Source organism: Lactuca serriola, chromosome 1, assembly GCF_051521515.1.
Source record: "Lactuca serriola cultivar US96UC23 chromosome 1, Lser_US96UC23_V15, whole genome shotgun sequence".
Taxonomy (NCBI): Eukaryota; Viridiplantae; Streptophyta; class Magnoliopsida; order Asterales; family Asteraceae; genus Lactuca; species Lactuca serriola.
Window position 1 is genome coordinate 77,114,253 of NC_136408.1, and position 17,185 is coordinate 77,131,437.

The 17,185-nt window shown below is 32.0% G+C and overlaps 2 protein-coding genes across 10 annotated transcripts; both read left to right on the top strand.

Annotated features, from left to right (window-relative positions):
• The first annotated feature begins 1,036 nt into the window (after positions 1–1,036).
• On the top strand, positions 1,037–7,106 carry LOC145092978 (protein argonaute MEL1-like). The gene is made up of 20 exons (XM_079030996.1): positions 1,037–1,610; positions 2,782–2,972; positions 3,064–3,216; positions 3,310–3,440; positions 3,524–3,630; positions 3,699–3,802; positions 3,883–4,021; positions 4,110–4,226; positions 4,311–4,421; positions 4,501–4,572; positions 4,652–4,771; positions 4,874–5,042; positions 5,105–5,226; positions 5,334–5,471; positions 5,549–5,754; positions 5,835–5,898; positions 5,995–6,130; positions 6,215–6,288; positions 6,366–6,492; positions 6,568–7,106. The coding sequence occupies exons 1-20, from the start codon at positions 1,134–1,136 to the stop codon at positions 6,756–6,758; spliced, it is 2,949 nt and encodes a 982-aa protein (XP_078887122.1). The 5' UTR covers positions 1,037–1,133; the 3' UTR covers positions 6,759–7,106.
• Positions 7,107–8,822: 1,716 nt separating this feature from the next.
• On the top strand, positions 8,823–15,629 carry LOC145092981 (protein argonaute PNH1-like). 9 transcript variants are annotated; one of them, XM_079031027.1, is made up of 9 exons: positions 8,823–9,256; positions 9,365–9,417; positions 10,600–10,712; positions 14,202–14,256; positions 14,334–14,497; positions 14,572–14,725; positions 14,816–14,913; positions 15,022–15,125; positions 15,203–15,629. In XM_079031027.1, exons 6-9 carry the CDS (start codon positions 14,704–14,706, stop codon positions 15,360–15,362), a joined length of 384 nt encoding a protein of 127 aa, XP_078887153.1. In that variant the 5' UTR covers positions 8,823–9,256; positions 9,365–9,417; positions 10,600–10,712; positions 14,202–14,256; positions 14,334–14,497; positions 14,572–14,703; the 3' UTR covers positions 15,363–15,629. The 9 variants fall into 9 exon arrangements, 5 of the variants coding, with proteins under 5 accessions (XP_078887153.1, XP_078887138.1, XP_078887146.1 ...); XM_079031012.1 differs by having other exon boundaries at positions 8,826–9,093; positions 9,313–9,417; positions 9,887–10,712; XM_079031020.1 differs by having other exon boundaries at positions 8,827–9,256; positions 9,887–10,712.
• Positions 15,630–17,185: the final 1,556 nt, after the last annotated feature.

Sequence of the window (17,185 nt, forward strand, 5' to 3'; positions counted from 1 at the left end):
TGAGTAAATAATGAGCCTAATGTTGAATATAAATATTAAATGTGGAAAACATATCTCATCATCATGGTTTGGGGATTACGATAGCCACCTTGTTGTTTTATGAAAATGGATTACAATTTAAATATTAAATATGGAAAATACGTATTTTTTTTTTTTTTATAATTTTTTATCAGATTTTATATAGATATTATGAAACATAATTCAAATCTTACTTAAGATATGATTTAAGTTTATAAAATATACCCAATGTAGTAATCAATAGATGATAAAAAGATGGGTTACAACAAAATAATCATCCTTTATAAAAGAATTATCTCATTTCACACCAAGATTTTGTAAAATCAAATTCAAACTCATTTTTTTAATCACCTCATTTAAAGCAAAAAAAATTTCTTTAAATTTTCAACAGTGAGAACCATTAATATAAAGTTTCATAGCAAAGATATTATATTTAATTAAAAAAATGATAATATATAAGAACTCATCGATATTAGTTATTTTAGTAATTAACTTTATAACATTTACTTTTTTTCAGACAATTAATAAAATATTTTCTTATATTTCATTCGTTGTAATATAGTTGTAATATAACATCATATATTATTTAAAATTTATTTTGAATAATTTATATCAGTAATATCGGGATCTAACGACTTTTATTTATAAAAATACCATAATTTTGGAGTTGTTTTAATATAAAAACATATTTGCAAAAGATTTGTTTGAATATGCACAATAAAACAAACTTTTACGATTTAGGTAATTAAATCATAATCAATGAATTAATTATTTATCTTATTATGAGTAATATTATGAATAATTTTCTCATATTAATACTTTTTAAAAAGATAATCCTTTTAAAATTGGGAAGAAAAAGTATCGGAGCACATATCGGGTACAAGATATGGGTAAAAGAGGCGAAAAGAAATCAAACGGGCGGCATGTTCAGTAAGATTTGACGTTCGCGTGTTTCTGGTAAACGATTTTACCAATTTACCCTCCGTCTTGTTGTGATTATATAACACGCGCTACCAACTCCTCCCCCTCCCACTCACCATCACACTGTACGCGCTCATCAACATCTCGTCTCTTCACGTTCTCTCTCTAAAACCGTCTCCGAAGTTTGTTTTCCGATGTCTGGAAGGGGCCGTGGTGGCGGTGGTGGTGGCCGTGGGCGAGGGCGCGCCGGCGGACAACCGTCGCAATCGCATTCTCAGGACGCCGGCGGTAGAGGAAATGCCGCCCCTCGAGTGCCTCCACAGACGGTTGCTTCGACTGTGACTCAGTTCGGAAACCTTTCTGTTGGTTCATCGGCCCCGTCGCCGTCAACCGCACCCGCCGCCGCTAGGGCAACTGCTGCTGGTACAGTTCCGCAGCAACCGGTAATGCAACAAAATCCGGTTCAAACTCCCCCTGCGCCAGTGGTTTCCGCTCAGCAACCGATTACGAAAGCAGCACAACCTCCGCAGGCTTCATCGGCGGCCCCTACTTCATCGAGAATCATTAAGGCACCGCCAAGGACTGGGTACGGAACTCTAGGTCGTAAATGTGTTATCCGAGCGAATCATTTTCTCGTCGATCTCGGCGAAAAGGATCCCTATCAGTATGATGTAAGTTTTCTCTCTATAGATTACTTTGAATTATTCCTCAGTCGTATACGGTATGTGTTTTCACTACATGTTTAGAATGCGTGTATACACATACGTCATTGTGTTTTCAATTTTAGGGAGAATCGTACATAAGCATTTACAGAGATGTATTATGTGTATTTTTGTCCGGATTTTCGTATCTATCGATGTCATCAACAATTATACAGTGAAAACTTATTTTCTCAAAGCAAATCAACTCTAATTTTAACATGTTAAATGAAAATGTACATCGTTCTTCATTTTGTTCATTTATGATCAGAAAATGGGTTCATCAACTCACCGGTATGTGCATTCATTTTTTGTGGTTCTGTTTCTGTACGTATCTCATTAGAGAACCAGAATCTCCATGTTGCATCATTTATTTTGATTTCTATTTTCATACATTCATCCTTTATGTATCTCAACCTTTATTTAATCAATTAGGCTTATAATAAAAGAGTTTCAGTTTTCTTTCTCTTTTCGTTGTAATGTCTTCTTCCTACTTCAGGTAGGGTTGTTCGTTGTTTTTTCCATTTCGGTCATTAATCCGTTGGCTTTCACATGTGTGTCTGAGTCAGGTCCCCATTTATCACCGATTTTAGAATAAGGTTAACCAGTATAGTATCACAGTGATTTCAGACTACTGTCACTTTTTTAGCACATTAATCCACTACAGTTTTGTTTATTATTTAAAGCAAATATTTCAATTCTTTTTGAGACTCTAGTAAATTGATAAGCTAATTTAAGTGTTTGGATAAATCCAGCTTATTAGGCTAAATAAGCTAATTTTAATAAGCATTCCTCCCCATGCTTCTTGCTTATTGCTTATTCCCACCACAAATAAGCTATAAGCAATAAGCTAAAAATCTAATCCAAACACCCCAATGTATTTGTATCTTGTCTATAGAATCTCTACGTACATATTACCATATTTGGGTTTAGTTTATACTAATATTCCAGACAGAGTACCCTCGTTTTCGATGTTGCAATGTAAGCATAACACAGTTGTCTTATCTGGTTACTTATTATATGCCATTTTACTGTATATTTTTTTTTTCCTCTTGTTTGCTGGTTTGAAATGCAATGTAGTTATTTTAAACACGAGATATGTGGGTTATTATGAACTTTGTGTTATTTTATTTCCATGTTTTAGGTGACAATCACACCTGAGGTTATTTCAAAGACTAGAAGTCGTGAGATCTTGAAGCTTCTCAGTGAATTATACAAGCAATCTCATCTGGGAAACATGTTATTAGCCTATGATGGGAAGAAAAGTGCATTTGCTGCTGGACCTCTTCCATTTGAATCAAAAGAATTTGTGGTGAAACTCAATGAGAGTAATGGGTATAATTTATATTTCTTACTATCTGTTTCTTAATTCTTGCTTCTTTCAAAAACAATTATCCTATGTTAATGTTGGTATGTAATATTGTAGGCGTGAAAAGGAATTCAAGGTGAACATTAAGTTTGTTTCCAGAAAAGATCTGCACCATTTGAGACAGTTTTTAAGTGGTAGACAGCATGATAATCCACAAGAGACCATTCAAGCTCTTGATGTTGTTCTAAGGGAGGCAGCTTCAATAAACGAGTAAAACATATATTTTACATTTTTCTCTCTGTTTTCTACTTTTCTACTTATTAAAATTTCTCTGAGGTTGTTAATATCTTCTTGTAATTACAGCCGACAAATCATTGGTAGATCTTTATTTAGTGCTGAATTTGGGAAAGGTGTGCTTGGTGATGGAATTGAATATTGGAAAGGATTTTATCAGAGTCTGCGCCCTACTCAAATGGGTTTATCCTTAAACATTGGTGTGTATTTCTTTCTATACTTCTTGTTATTATTCATAAAGTTTTAAAAATAATCAGTCATTCTGAATTATCTGATTTTGCAGACATGAGTGCTAGAGCATTCTATGAAACAAAACTAGTCACTGAATTTGTTGGGGAGTTTCTTGGGAAAGATTTAATGAGACCCCTTTCAGATCAAGAGCGTATAAAGGTAGCAAAACTTTGTTACTATTACATTCTATTAGCAAGGGGTAATAGTGTCTTTTGTGATAATTACAGGTGAAGAGAGCATTGAGAGGTGTGAGGGTGGAAGTGAGGCGTGAGAATTATATGAGAAGGTACAAGGTTCAAGCATTAACAGTCCAACCAACCAATCAACTGACGTAAGCTTCAAATGATCATTTAATTACTTTTCTTAAAAAAGTTTTTATGTTTTGTTAATCAATTTTTTTTCTTTTGTTAGTTTCCCTGTTGATGATACTGGAAAAACCATGTCTGTTGTTCAGTACTTCAGAGAGAAGTACAACATTCATCTTAGGTATCCACATCTTCCTGCAATCCAAGCTGGTTCTGATGCAAAACCCACATATTTGCCAATGGAGGTTTGTTTTTTTTATTATTTTTATTATTATATTTATTTGGAATGAATAAATAAGTTGTGCTAACAGTAACAGCAATTTGTGATTAAAGATTTGTAGGATTGCTGGTGGACAGCGATATGCTCTGAAGCTTAATGAGAAGCAAGTGACAAACTTTCTTAGGGCTACATGCCAGCGTCCACTTGACAGGGAAGCTAGCATCAAGAATGTATGAATATTATAAACTAAAAGTTTTATAATTTTTTTAATGTATGATTAAAAAATGTTATCTATTTTTTTTTTATGTTTGTAGACTATGGTAAGTAACAATTACAATGCCAATCCGCTTGTGAGCCAAGCCTTTGGACTGGCTGTTAAAGAGCAGCTGACAATGATAGATGCCCGGGTCCTTCCACCTCCACATGTAAGTAACTTCGCATTTTAGCCTCTTTTTTTATTTCATATATTTTTTTTAAAGACTTGGATTAACTTTTGTTATTCAGCTCAAGTACCACGGGACAGGGGCTGGTTCAGAAATCAATCCATCAGTTGGTCAATGGAACATGATGAACCTGGTAAAGTTGTACTTCTCATTTGCTTTGTAATTTACAGCTCTTTATTATTGTCTGTCTCACATTTGTTCTGTTTGTGTAGAAAATGATCAATGGAGGCACAGTGAATTACTGGGCGATTGCCAACTTCTCACGCCACAGGGAAGATGCTGTTGGGCGATTTATTCATGGACTGGTTACCATGTGTCAGAACAGAGGCATTGTATGTATTTGTTTTTCACTTTTTCTTTATATATTAACACACAATAACAATAACATGGTAATTAGTAATATTATTAACAACATATTTTGTTACTCTTTGAAGGTGTTTAATCCCCAACCACTGATTCCAATGTACAACTCTGCTCCAAACTATATTGAAAAAGCTTTGGTTGAAATTCACACCCAGTGTACAGCCCAACTTCAGAAGGTTGCACCTGGCAACTCACTTCAACTATTGTTTGTGATTCTTCCCGATGCAAAAGGAACTTATCGTAAGTCTTTAATTTATATCTTAATTAATTTAAATTTATTTATTGTTGATTATTTCTTTCAGCAAGAATCAAACGGGTATGTGAGACGGAGCTGGGAATCATTTCCCAATGCTGTCAGCCAAAAAATGTCATGAAGCTTAGTAATCAGTACTTTGAAAATGTGGCAATGAAGATCAATGTTAAGGTATCGACTTACCAATTACCATTATTCTTTTTCTTTTAGCAACATAATAACAATAACAATAATAGTAATGTAGTGAATTGTATTATGTTATTTATAATTATAATTAGGTTGGTGGAAGAAACTCAGTCTTGGCTGCAGCTCTTGCTAATAGACTTCCCTACATCACAGAACGCCCAACAATAATTTTTGGAGCTGATGTAACTCATCCTTCACCTGGAGAGGATTCAAGCCCTTCCATTGCTGCGGTAACTTTGTTTGTTTATTTAAAGAAAAATCTAGTTTTGTATTTTTGTTATTGATTAATATAATATAATTAATAAAGGTGGTTGCTTCAATGGATTGGCCTCAAGTGACAAAGTATAAAGCCCTAGTATCCGCACAGCCCCACAGACAAGAGATCATTGAGGATCTGTACTCAACCACGACTGATGCAAGAAGGGGAGTGATTCATACTGGCTTAATCAGAGAACTTTTGATTTCCTTTAGAAAATCAACTGGTCATAAACCACATAGGATCATATTCTACAGGTATCACACACACTTTCCTCTTTTTCCTTCTAAAACTTGTATTATAAAGTTTCTCATTCTTGTATTATTATCACTCACAGGGATGGTGTGAGTGAGGGGCAGTTTAATGAAGTCTTGATGAGTGAAATGGATAAAATCCGCAAGGTATTTATTGTTTGTGCAGAGCAGAGGTTATGATTTTTTGAAAAAACTTATGTTTTGATGTTTATTTATATTTATATTTATATTTATATCGATCAGGCTTGTGCCTCATTGGAGGAGGGGTATATGCCACCTGTAACATTCATTGTTGTGCAAAAGAGGCATCACACACGTTTCTTTCCTATGAAGCATGGAGATAAAGCTAGCACTGACAGGAGTGGCAACATTCTTCCAGGTTTTCAACAGTTTTATTATTTGTAAATATACATAATAATTATTAACATAGCAATGAATGTTAAATGTTGTGTTATGTTGGCAGGGACTGTGGTTGACACCAAGATTTGCCACCCAACGGAGTTTGATTTCTACCTGTGTAGTCATGCTGGTATTCAGGTGAACCAACTGAAACTACTTGAGCTTAATAAATCTTTCAGTTTAAAAGCAAGCTGATGTATATCTGATTTGCACAGGGAACAAGCAGGCCAACGCATTACCATGTGTTGTATGATGAGAATAAGTTCACTCCTGATGGTCTCCAAAATCTAACAAACTGTCTATGCTACACCTACCAAAGGTGTACGAGATCTGTGTCCATAGGTATAATTATAAATAACTTGTTTATCTTTATGCTAAAACTATATATATGATATATTTCAAATAAACAAAATGCAGTTCCTCCTGCTTACTATGCGCATTTGGCTGCATTTCGTGCCCGGTATTACATGGAGGGGGCTGAATTGTCTGACAGTGGTTCTTCACATGGAGGGGGAGCCGGGGGGCGTGCAACAAGAGACCGGGTTGCTGAAGTGCGTCCTGTCCCTGTGATTCATGAGAATGTTAAGAGCGTCATGTTCTACTGTTAGCTCTTTGTTTTGGGAATATGGTAGTAAAGTAAGTAGCATCTGTTTTTGGGTAAATGAGATAGACGACAATATATGGTAGTAAAGTAAAAGTAGTTTTTGGGTTTTTAAATCATACAACAATGGAAGGAAAAAGAGGAAGTAAGTAAAAGAAAGTAGTAGGTTTTTGGCTTTTGTGGCATGGATGTAGATAGGCTAGCTGGCTTTAAGCTTTTGGTTTCACATAGTTTTTGTGGCACATGTTAACACCACTCCCTCCCTTTGTTATGGTGGTTGGTTGGTTTTAATCTATGTTGAACAATGTTATTTGCTTGGATCAATGAATGAATTCTACATCTTTTTACTTCCAAAGCTATTTATTTCTGTATTTTTGCGTTCTTTCTTGCTACCATATATAATCACATGTCACCCAAATGCTTTTTGGCATGGAACAACCCACCCAACGCAACCTATTTTGTAAACCATGTTGGGAATCATTCTCAAATAAAAGGGATTCTCAATTTCGTCCTTTTTTTATACACACAAAATTTTCTTCTTTCCCTTTCTCGTATAAGAAAACTTATCACTCCCTAATTCGGCCTTTCTCTTACTTCAATTTGGGTTTGGCCTTTCTTTTCATCCATTCCATCATTTTTCTTTTTCTCTTTCTAAAAGCGTTCACATTTCAGATGTAACATGAATCTATGATTAAAGTGTTCAATAAAGTTACTAGGTTGCTATTGAAAAAGATATTTTATGATTGTATATGTATCACGATAAGATGGAGATATGCATGGAAAACGAAAACATTACCAGAAAGGGCACATGAGGAAAATATGTATGTTGCTTGAATGGAACTTTATCATAACGTAGAATAACACTCAAATCATCAATAGATGATTTTGGAGTGTCCTCAAGTTCGTTAAGCATGATATGATGGTTTTCTATCAGGTTGATAAAGCTGGTTGGAGTAAAGATTTATCTGGAAAATTCATCAAGTGATGAAATATAATAAATTTATGTCATAAGTAAGGAAAATGTTATAAGCTACTCGAAGGAGTATGCTATAAAAAGAGGTCTACTCGGGAAAATGTTACACATGAGGACTTGTATTACGGCATGTCAACAAGAATAACGAAGCCCAAGTCTCATCGGAATGGGTAAGTTAGAGGTGGGATGTAGATAGTGGACCCCCCATCCAAATCCAAGGGTGCAAAGATTGTTTCCATATACAACTTCCGGCCCTGTGTATGTGTTATGTGCTAGAGTAGCTACGGAAGAAATTGGATGATAAGCATGAAAAGTGTTGTTTGGCTATTGCTCAAATTCAAATGCATACAACTATGTAATCCAAAAAAGGTAAGTTCAAAGGCATACAAATATATAATCCAAAAACGAAGGTCATTATCAATCGTTATGTAGTGTTTGATAAAGGAATATAAGATTAGTCCTGAAAATTCTAGAAGGAGCCACTAGCCATTGGTGAGGCCTCGAAAATTACCAACCAAATTAGATAATGATAATGCACTAATATATATATGGGAAAAGTGAATATACCCTTAAGGGTATATAAGCTTAGGTACCCAAAGACACCATAATACGTTGTTTTGTTTGATATATTCGTTTTATTGTTCTTTAACTTCAACCTATAACTTGAGTTATTTTCAAGATTTTTGAAATTTCACGATTATCTTTCTCTTACATCACATTTTTTTGTCGAACACCTACTAGGTTATATATATTATAGTTGAAAATGAAAATTATGTAAGATGAAGATAAATGTGTAATTTATAAAAATTATGAACGTAAATCAAGTTAGAAGTTAAATTATAAGAACATCGGACAATTACAACGTATTATATGATAAAAAAACGACGTAGTATAGTGTATTTGGGTACCTAAGCTTATATACCCTTAAGGGTATATTCACTTTTCCCTATATATATATATATATATATATATATATATATATATATATATATATATATATATATATATATATATATATATACTATCTTATAAAAAAAATCCTACTATTTTTATAAATAATAATATATTTTTAAGACGTTCAACTTTTTAAACATAAAATACAACTGATGATTAATAAAATAATATTATAATTTGAATGAGATTTTAACTCGGTCTCACATGGTTAATCAAAGACTGATATCTCGGTCCTCTCCATCTCCATATTTTGAGCTCTAGCTCTCAACGCCTTTCTCCGTATATTCATCTTCCTCCCACCCTGACTTTCACTATCCATTTCTTCTCTCTACAAACCCTAAGCTGCCGCCACCACCACCACCATCACGGCTTACTGCAGTCGCCCACCTCACTACCGCTGTCAATATGCTTCATGGTAGGTTCTTCTTCGATTTCCGATATGCACTTTACCACCATCAAACACACTTTTCTTGTAAGTGGGTTAGACATGTTCTGAATTTATGACGCCAATCGAACAAAATCGTATGAGTATGAGGTGTGACAGTTCGGCCACGACTCAAATCAGGGTTCCTCCAAGTGTAAGTTCATTTCCCATTTTTTGCATTAGGTGAATAAGTGACCATATTTCCTGTAGGAAATTTACCAATTCTTTCGTCCAACATGTTCTTTTGGGAATCGTGTTGAAGATCTTCCTCATCGTTCTACCTTCGACACTCATGGTGATTTCTATCCAGAAAAGGTGTGGAACTCGATAATTCCCTAATCTATCTTTTAGTATTACCACTCATTTCCCACTTTTCTTGTTAGTGTTATCTAAAGTCTAAATTGATGTTTATGGTTATTAGGTCTTAAGAGTTTACCTTTTTACCTAAATCAACAGTATTCATTTTTTTAAAATTACTTTACCTTCTCAAGTTATTTCAATTTGGGGCATATCCCTTTTGAAAATCGATGTTGACAGATGTACCCAAGTTAGGACCAATTCAACATCCCTTGGTCTGTTTCTGCTGACTCTTATTAACCCTTATCCAATCTTGAGCCGACTTTGACTTTTAATTACAATTTTGAGTACGTTCGAGTGTTTGACATTATATTAGATGGTCTCATGTTATTCTTTGCAGCATATATAAGAAATCTTAGGATTTATAGGTGCTAATCTTTGGTTTTTGTAGGCATTTAATTTATCAATCTATGTATTATTTGTGTAGGTTAGAAGTTGTTGTTGACAACAAAGAAATTGAGAAAGTCCACAATAAGAGAGTTCCTAACTGCAAATCTTATGCTGACAAAAATGAAGTAATTCTTTACATGATTGTATTTTGGAGGCTTTGGATGCTAGTTCATGCTTCAAAATCTTAGGTATGTTACAAAAAATGATAAAATTAAGAAAATTCAATATGATATTATCCTATACATGGGGTTCAATTGGAAGAGTACTATGTTTGTTAATGGAACTTAATAAGTTTGACAATCCACTTAAAGTAGATGCACCACCAAATCCTTTAGAAAGGGTTCTCTCATGAAAGCAAACATGGATGCTGATGTACGTCCTAACCAAGTAAGCAGACACAAAATTGTAATAATATATTTTTAAATTCAGTTTTATGTTATTTGAAAATTTTAATTATTTTTTTTAGTTTCCAGGTGGACCTTTTGAAATTCATACCAAATTCTTTTTATTGCATTTTCAAGCTATCATATATTGATCATTGATTTTAATTGATAAATCATGTAGTTGTCATTTTGTTCATTGTTTGATCGAGTAATGATCATTTGCCTTAATTTTTGCATTGTGTAGCTTCATATCCAGACATAAGAATGTTAGTATGTTACTCTTGAGTGGTAAACGCAAGATGGTTGCCATTTTCTTGCTTTGACAAATTTTAAATAATTAAAGTACTTTTTGCATTAATTTTTGCAGATGATGAAGTTCCAGGAAAAAAGCAAATCATGGTAGCTGCTTTTCGAAATCTAGCTATATAAATGACATATTTTGGACAAGTACCTATATATTGCATACTTTGAGAGGCTTAGGTAATATCATTTTTTTTTATTACATTATTTTTTTTCCTCATTCTTTCGTTGTCATGGGTCACTTGATGGGTTTTAGGGTTAAAATGGTGTTAAAACTAGATTGAAATATATTAAAATACAATGCTATAGTAACAAAATCAATGTAAGATGTTAGAATAAACACATAAATAAATGTACATTGCTATTTCTTTTATTTATCCCCTAAATTAAGAATGTATGTATGTGCTGAAGAGGTTTTGACTTTGAGTATGCTATAGGTTGACATGTTGGGATATATAACAAGTGCATTTAGATCACTGTGTGTACAAAGAAGTATTGCACGATTAATATTTGTGTGTACAAAGAAGTATTGCACGATTAATATTTTGTGCCATTTTGACTGATTTCTTTTTATTGGTTATTTGATGTATCATGTAACAAATAACACCATAGTTTGATTATATTGTCTTCAACATGCAATTTCTTTTGGAACATAATATTTTTGTGAAGGAAACATATCACCGAAAGAACCTATGTGCCCCGCCGCTTTGTGCGGGTACACTGCTAGTATGTATATATATATATATATATATATATATATATATATATATATATATATATATATATACACACACACATATATAGGCCTAGGTTATTCTATTCAAACTAATTATTGTGTTATTATATGTATAAATGTGGGTCAATCAATTTTACTTATTTTAAGAAAGTGATTAATACATATTATTGAATTAAAAATAATTGAAAAACATCATCTAATTTAATTACAAGGGTATTTTAGTCAATTAATATACATTTAATAAAGGAAAATTGAATATTTTAAGGGATCATATAATCTATTAATTTTAAAACCCGATTTTACGAATTTTAATTCTTTTAATTCGGAGATTCTGACAGAATATGTTTATAACTATTTTTAAAAATAAAAATATTCTTGAATTATAAATATAAAAATATTCTTGAACCTATTTCTTGATCATGACTTTAAAAACTTCTTGTAGAACAACAATTCTTGAACAATCAATTGAAGAATAAAAACAAAAAATACATTATTTCTTATAGAATACAGGTAACAATTGTTAAGAATTACAATAGAATTAGAATTCATGATTCCATTCCAGCAGAATTGGAATTCATATCCATACTCCATTCCAACAGAATTAGAATTCATGATTCCATTCCAACATAATTGGAATTCGTGATTCCATTCCAAAAGAATTGGAATCGCACCAATATCATCCATTTAATCATCTACAGAAACAAATTGATTTTTATCATATAAGAAGAAGTAATGGCATTTAGAACAGCTGAAGAGAGTCTTTGCAAGGCTGATAGATTTGCAATAATCGTAAAAGTTGTCAAGCTCGTCGAACTGCTTTATTACTCGTCTCAAAAACTCGTAAACCTTGACGGAATCTGAAATCTCAATCTCTCTAAACTGACCTATCAAAATACTCTGGGCATCGGTCATGTCGTAATACATATAGATGCTCTGTTTCACAATCGGGTACAAAGCCACCATCACAATCCTGTGATTCCTCGTCGGACCTGAACGATTCAACATTCACAGAATAAGTTTTCTGTCATGGTAAACGGTGATTCATATGGAGGAGGAGAAGAAATAATATAATTATTACGCAACTTGTAGAGCGACAAGCGATAAATCGATCCATGAGTTGCATCAGATGTTGAAGTCGAGAAAATAGGTTATCCTTCGTCTTTCCATCTACCAGAGATTTTAGAGTCATCGACTCCGACTCCTCTATTCGAATCAGAAATAGAGGAGGAAAAGGGAGACCATTACGTCCGATCAATCAACAAGATTAAGGAGCTGTTAATTTCATCGATCGATTGGAGAATAGAGAAGGGAGTTGCAATCATTTGGCTTTTGTCGACCGGAGGGAGGAGACGCGAAGAAGAGGAGGTGCAATTTTGGGAGGTGTCGATCGGATTTGAGAAGTGAAGAAGGAAAAAACGATACTGGCTTCAATTTAGGGCTTTGAATCTAGGAATACAACAAATATCCAATTATATATCTATTTTACCATAATTAACTAATAATAAGATTACTATAATACCCTTATCTTATTTATTAAATGATTTTATTTATCTAAAATCTGATTGGTGCATACAATAACACAATATTTAGTTTAAACATTTGAACCTAGCTCTCTCTCTCTCTCTCTCTCTCTATATATATATATATATATATATATATATATATATATATATATATATATATATATATATATACACCCTTAAGGGTATATAAACTTAGGTACCAAACACACCATAATATGTCGTTTTATTTGATATATTCATTAAAATGTTTTTAAATTTCAACCCCCACTTGATTTACTTTCAAGATTTTCGAAATTTTATTATTATTTTTCTCTTACACCACATCTTTTTGACTAACACCTACTAGACTATATATATTGTAGTTGAAAATGAAAAATATGTAAGAGGAAGATAAACATGTAATTTATAAAAATCATGGAAGTAAATCAAGTTAGAAGTTAAATTATAAGAACATTGGACAATTAAAATGTATCATATGCTACAAAACGATGTAGTATGGTGAGTTTGAGTACCTAAGCTTATATACCCTTAAGGGTATATTCACCTTTCCCTATATATATTCTCAAAAGCTTAAAGAATAATAAAGTTCTTTTGTTTTAGATATTTTCCATTAAAATTTTTCATTCTTATACTTTTGGTCCCTTATTACAAAAGTTTGTGGTCTTCAAAATTTAACCAAATAAATAGAAGATGGACACGATAAAGCTTTGAATTATACTTATTGATTCGTTCGAACAAGCCCTGAACTTTTTCTCCGGATGATCCCCCGTTCTAGATGTCAAAGTCTGAGAAGGGTGTCCACATTCACAAAGATTTGCATCTTCAAATATTTTCTTAAAGGAAGAAGAATAAGTAGCCATTACAAGAGATTGAACACAGACATCGTTCGTTTTTCTCTTCTCCACGCCTGATATATAAAGGGCAATTCTAATATGTTTATTTCATGTAATTAAATATAATGCCATGTCATTTGCCAACTAATTGTATACCTAATGAATCTGGTTGTCTTTAATGAGAATTGAACAAAAGTGTAAAAAGGTTAAGTTCGTTGGGTTTTTTTGAACATACAAAACATGATTGGAGTTTTTTGAACAGTTTCGAAACTTTGTTGGTCTTACAAGTCATTTTTTCGATATTTAAGTCCACGTCAGAAGCCATGTCATTCATTGATTTTCATTAGCTAGTTCACGCTAATGAGAATTGAACAAAAGTGTAAAAGTTAGTTAGGATTTTTTAGACAAAAGGTTAAGTTCGTTGGGTTGCCTTGAACAAACAAAACATAATTGAGGTTTTTTGAACGGTTTGGAAACTTCGTTGGGCTTATAAGTCATTTTCCCTTCATATGGAGCATCACATCTCAGAAACATGTTGTTAGCTTATGAGGGAAACAAAACCATGTGTTTTCTGCAGGGCCATTACCATTTGAATCCCAAGAGTTTTATGTTAAACTCACCCAACAAAATGGGTATAATTATTACTTACTTTCTAATATCTGTTTTTTTTTTAAACTTCTTTTCAAATTGTAATTTATTTTATACACAGATATTGTAGGTGGGAAAAAGGAATTCAAAATCAACATCAAATTTGCAGCTAGAAAGGATATGAACCATCTGAAACAATTCTTAGTTCGTGGACACCATGATAATCCCCATGAAACTATCCAAGCTCTTGATGTTGTTCTAAGTGATTGTTTACAAGGGTAACAAGTAAGTGTCATAATATATCTTTTCTCGTTAAGCTCTCAATAGGTTCTAATTGTTTTTACATGAATTGTTTGTAGGAGGAAAACACTTGATAGATCATTGTTTAGTCCCGAATTTGGGACAAGTGTTCTTGGTGATGGTGTTGAGTTTTGGAAAAAGGTTTTATCAAACTCTAAGACCAACTCAAATAAACTCTAAGACCAACTCAAATGGGCTTGTCAATTAACCTTGGTATGTATTTGTATATATTTTGATTATATATTTGTATATATTTTAATCATCAACCATTATAAATTAATATAAATCTTACATATATGTCAGTTTGTGCTTTTTATGAACCTAAGTTAGTTACTGAGTTTGTTGGTGAATTTCTACATAAGGATATATCGAGACCACTATCGGACCAAGATCATAGCAAGGTACGAATTAGGAAAGGTTTTCTTTCTTTCTTTCTTTTTTAAAAAAAATACCATTTTATTAATCTTAAAAAGTTGTATTTTAATGATAATTTATTATTTCCCTTTCAGGTAAAGACAACATTGAGAGGTGTAAGAGTGGAAGTTAGAAGACATGATTACATGAGACATTACAAGGTTCATTGGTTAACAGTTCAACCAACTAAACAACTAACGTAAGCTTCAATTCAAATAAACATTTTTTAAAAAAGTTTTTGTGTTTTTTAACTTTATTGTTGTTAAATCTTGTTAGATTTATTGTTCATGACACTAGAGCGACAGTATCTCTTTTGGAGTATTTTCGGGAGAAATACAACGTTAATCTTCGGTTTCCACACCTTCCAGCAATCCAAGCTGGCACAAATGCTAAACCGATCTATTTACCAATGGAGGTCTGTTGTTATAATTTATGAGAGATCATGATTCTTCCACTTAAGAAATTGATTTCTACTATGGATAAATCAATTTCTTGAATGGAAAATCACATTCTTTTTGTATAGGATTAATTAAAAAAAATATTGTAAATTCAAATGTAACTTTGTTAGAGTAAAGATTTGTAGCATTGTAAGTGTTGTACAAAAGTTGAACGGAAAACAAGTAATAGACTATCTCAAGGCCACGTGTCAGCGCCCAATAGACAGGGAGAAAAGCATCCATAAGATATTTATAAATTCCAACCATAGATTGAATCCATTAAAAAGCATCCATAAGATATTTATAAATTCCAACCATAGATTGAATCCATTTATTTATTTATTATTTGGTGCATATGTTTTAATTTGTAGACTATGGAGAGTAATCTTCCTATTCTAATAAAAGCATAATTTTATTCTTCTTTTATCATGTGTCATCATATTAGGCTTCCTAATTAATGTTATGTCACTTGTCAACCTATTGATTCAACATTTCAAATTTCAAATTTTAAATTTTCCACTCTAATTATATTAAATCAATAATGTTAGACTAAAAATTAAAATATAATTAATACAAATTATAAGGTGATATAATTTCATATATTTCTTCAAACCAATGATTATAATTTTATATAACTAAAAGAATATCTTTAATTAATAATTTATGTAAAATAGTTTATTTAAAATAATTGATTAACAGTTTTGAGTTTTTACTATGAAAGTTTAATTAATTTTGTTATCACGGTTTCCATGAGTTATAAACTAGTAATTACAATAAAATAAGCTTGAAGTCGAAGGTTTTGGAATGCATATGTACACGAGCAGCTTGCTTCAATTGAAGCACACATTATCCCACCTCCATATGTAACTAACTTCTCTAACACCTTTTTTTACAAGCATTTATCTCTTATTTTTTATTTTTATAAGATTTATTTTATCTTTCAGATCAGGTATGAAGGATGTGAGCCTTTATCAAATATCTTTCCAGTAGCCGGCCGATGGTGTGTGAGTGACCATTTCTTCCGTTGTTGCATTTGGGTAATTTAATCTTTTCCCATTCTTTAGTGAATAATGATTCTTATTTCTATAGGAGGTAGTTTGGATTTCTGGGCTGTCATCAACTTTTCACGTCACGGGGAAGTTGCGGTTAGGCTAAGAATTACTAAGGTGTTGTTTGTTTTTTTTTGAGGCAAAATGTCTGCAGTCTGCGAACCACATCTGTAGACCTCTGCAGTAAAAGAGGTGGATCAAACGTTTGCAGTCTGAAAAAAGAAGATTGTTTGTTTTTTTAACATCTGCAGACTATTAAAATAAACTAAAATCTAAATAAACTGGTTTTTTTTAAAATTCAAAGTGATTTTTTAATATTTTTATGACTTTGTTATAAATCTAAATAAACTAAAATCAAATATTTTTATGATTTTTTAATATTTCAAAGTGATTTTTTATATTTTTATGACTTTGTTATAAATCTAAATAAACTAAAATCAAATATTTTTATGATTTTTTATTATTTCAAAGTGATTTTTTAATATTTTTATGACTTTGTTTTCTTAACATATACATGATATTAAAATAAACTAAAATCTAAATAAACTTGTTTTTTAAACTTCAAATTGATTTTAATATTTTTATGACTTTGTTATAAATAATTAACAAAACTAGATCAAATTTTATGTATTATTGTATAAAAAGTGAAAATAAAATGGTATGAATAGGTATATTTGATAACAACAAACAATTTTGGTCGCAAAGTTATACCTAAAAATTATAATTAGAAATCAAAGACTTTGATACATAAATGGATGGAAATAAAATTCGAC

What these genes read in the sequence shown, in the direction of transcription:
- LOC145092978 (XM_079030996.1), top strand. Translation starts at nt 1,134, where the DNA reads ATGTCTGGAAGGGGCCGTGGTGGCGGTGGTGGTGGCCGTGGGCGAGGG. An exon ending in CAGATCAAGAGCGTATAAAG is followed by an intron (nt 3,631 to 3,698) that starts GTAGCAAAACTT and finishes TGATAATTACAG; the next exon opens with GTGAAGAGAGCATTGAGAGG. An exon ending in GGGAAGCTAGCATCAAGAAT is followed by an intron (nt 4,227 to 4,310) that starts GTATGAATATTA and finishes TTATGTTTGTAG; the next exon opens with ACTATGGTAAGTAACAATTA.
- LOC145092981 (XM_079031027.1), top strand. Translation starts at nt 14,704, where the DNA reads ATGGGCTTGTCAATTAACCTTG. An exon ending in GGGCTTGTCAATTAACCTTG is followed by an intron (nt 14,726 to 14,815) that starts GTATGTATTTGT and finishes CATATATGTCAG; the next exon opens with TTTGTGCTTTTTATGAACCT. An exon ending in CAACCAACTAAACAACTAAC is followed by an intron (nt 15,126 to 15,202) that starts GTAAGCTTCAAT and finishes AAATCTTGTTAG; the next exon opens with ATTTATTGTTCATGACACTA.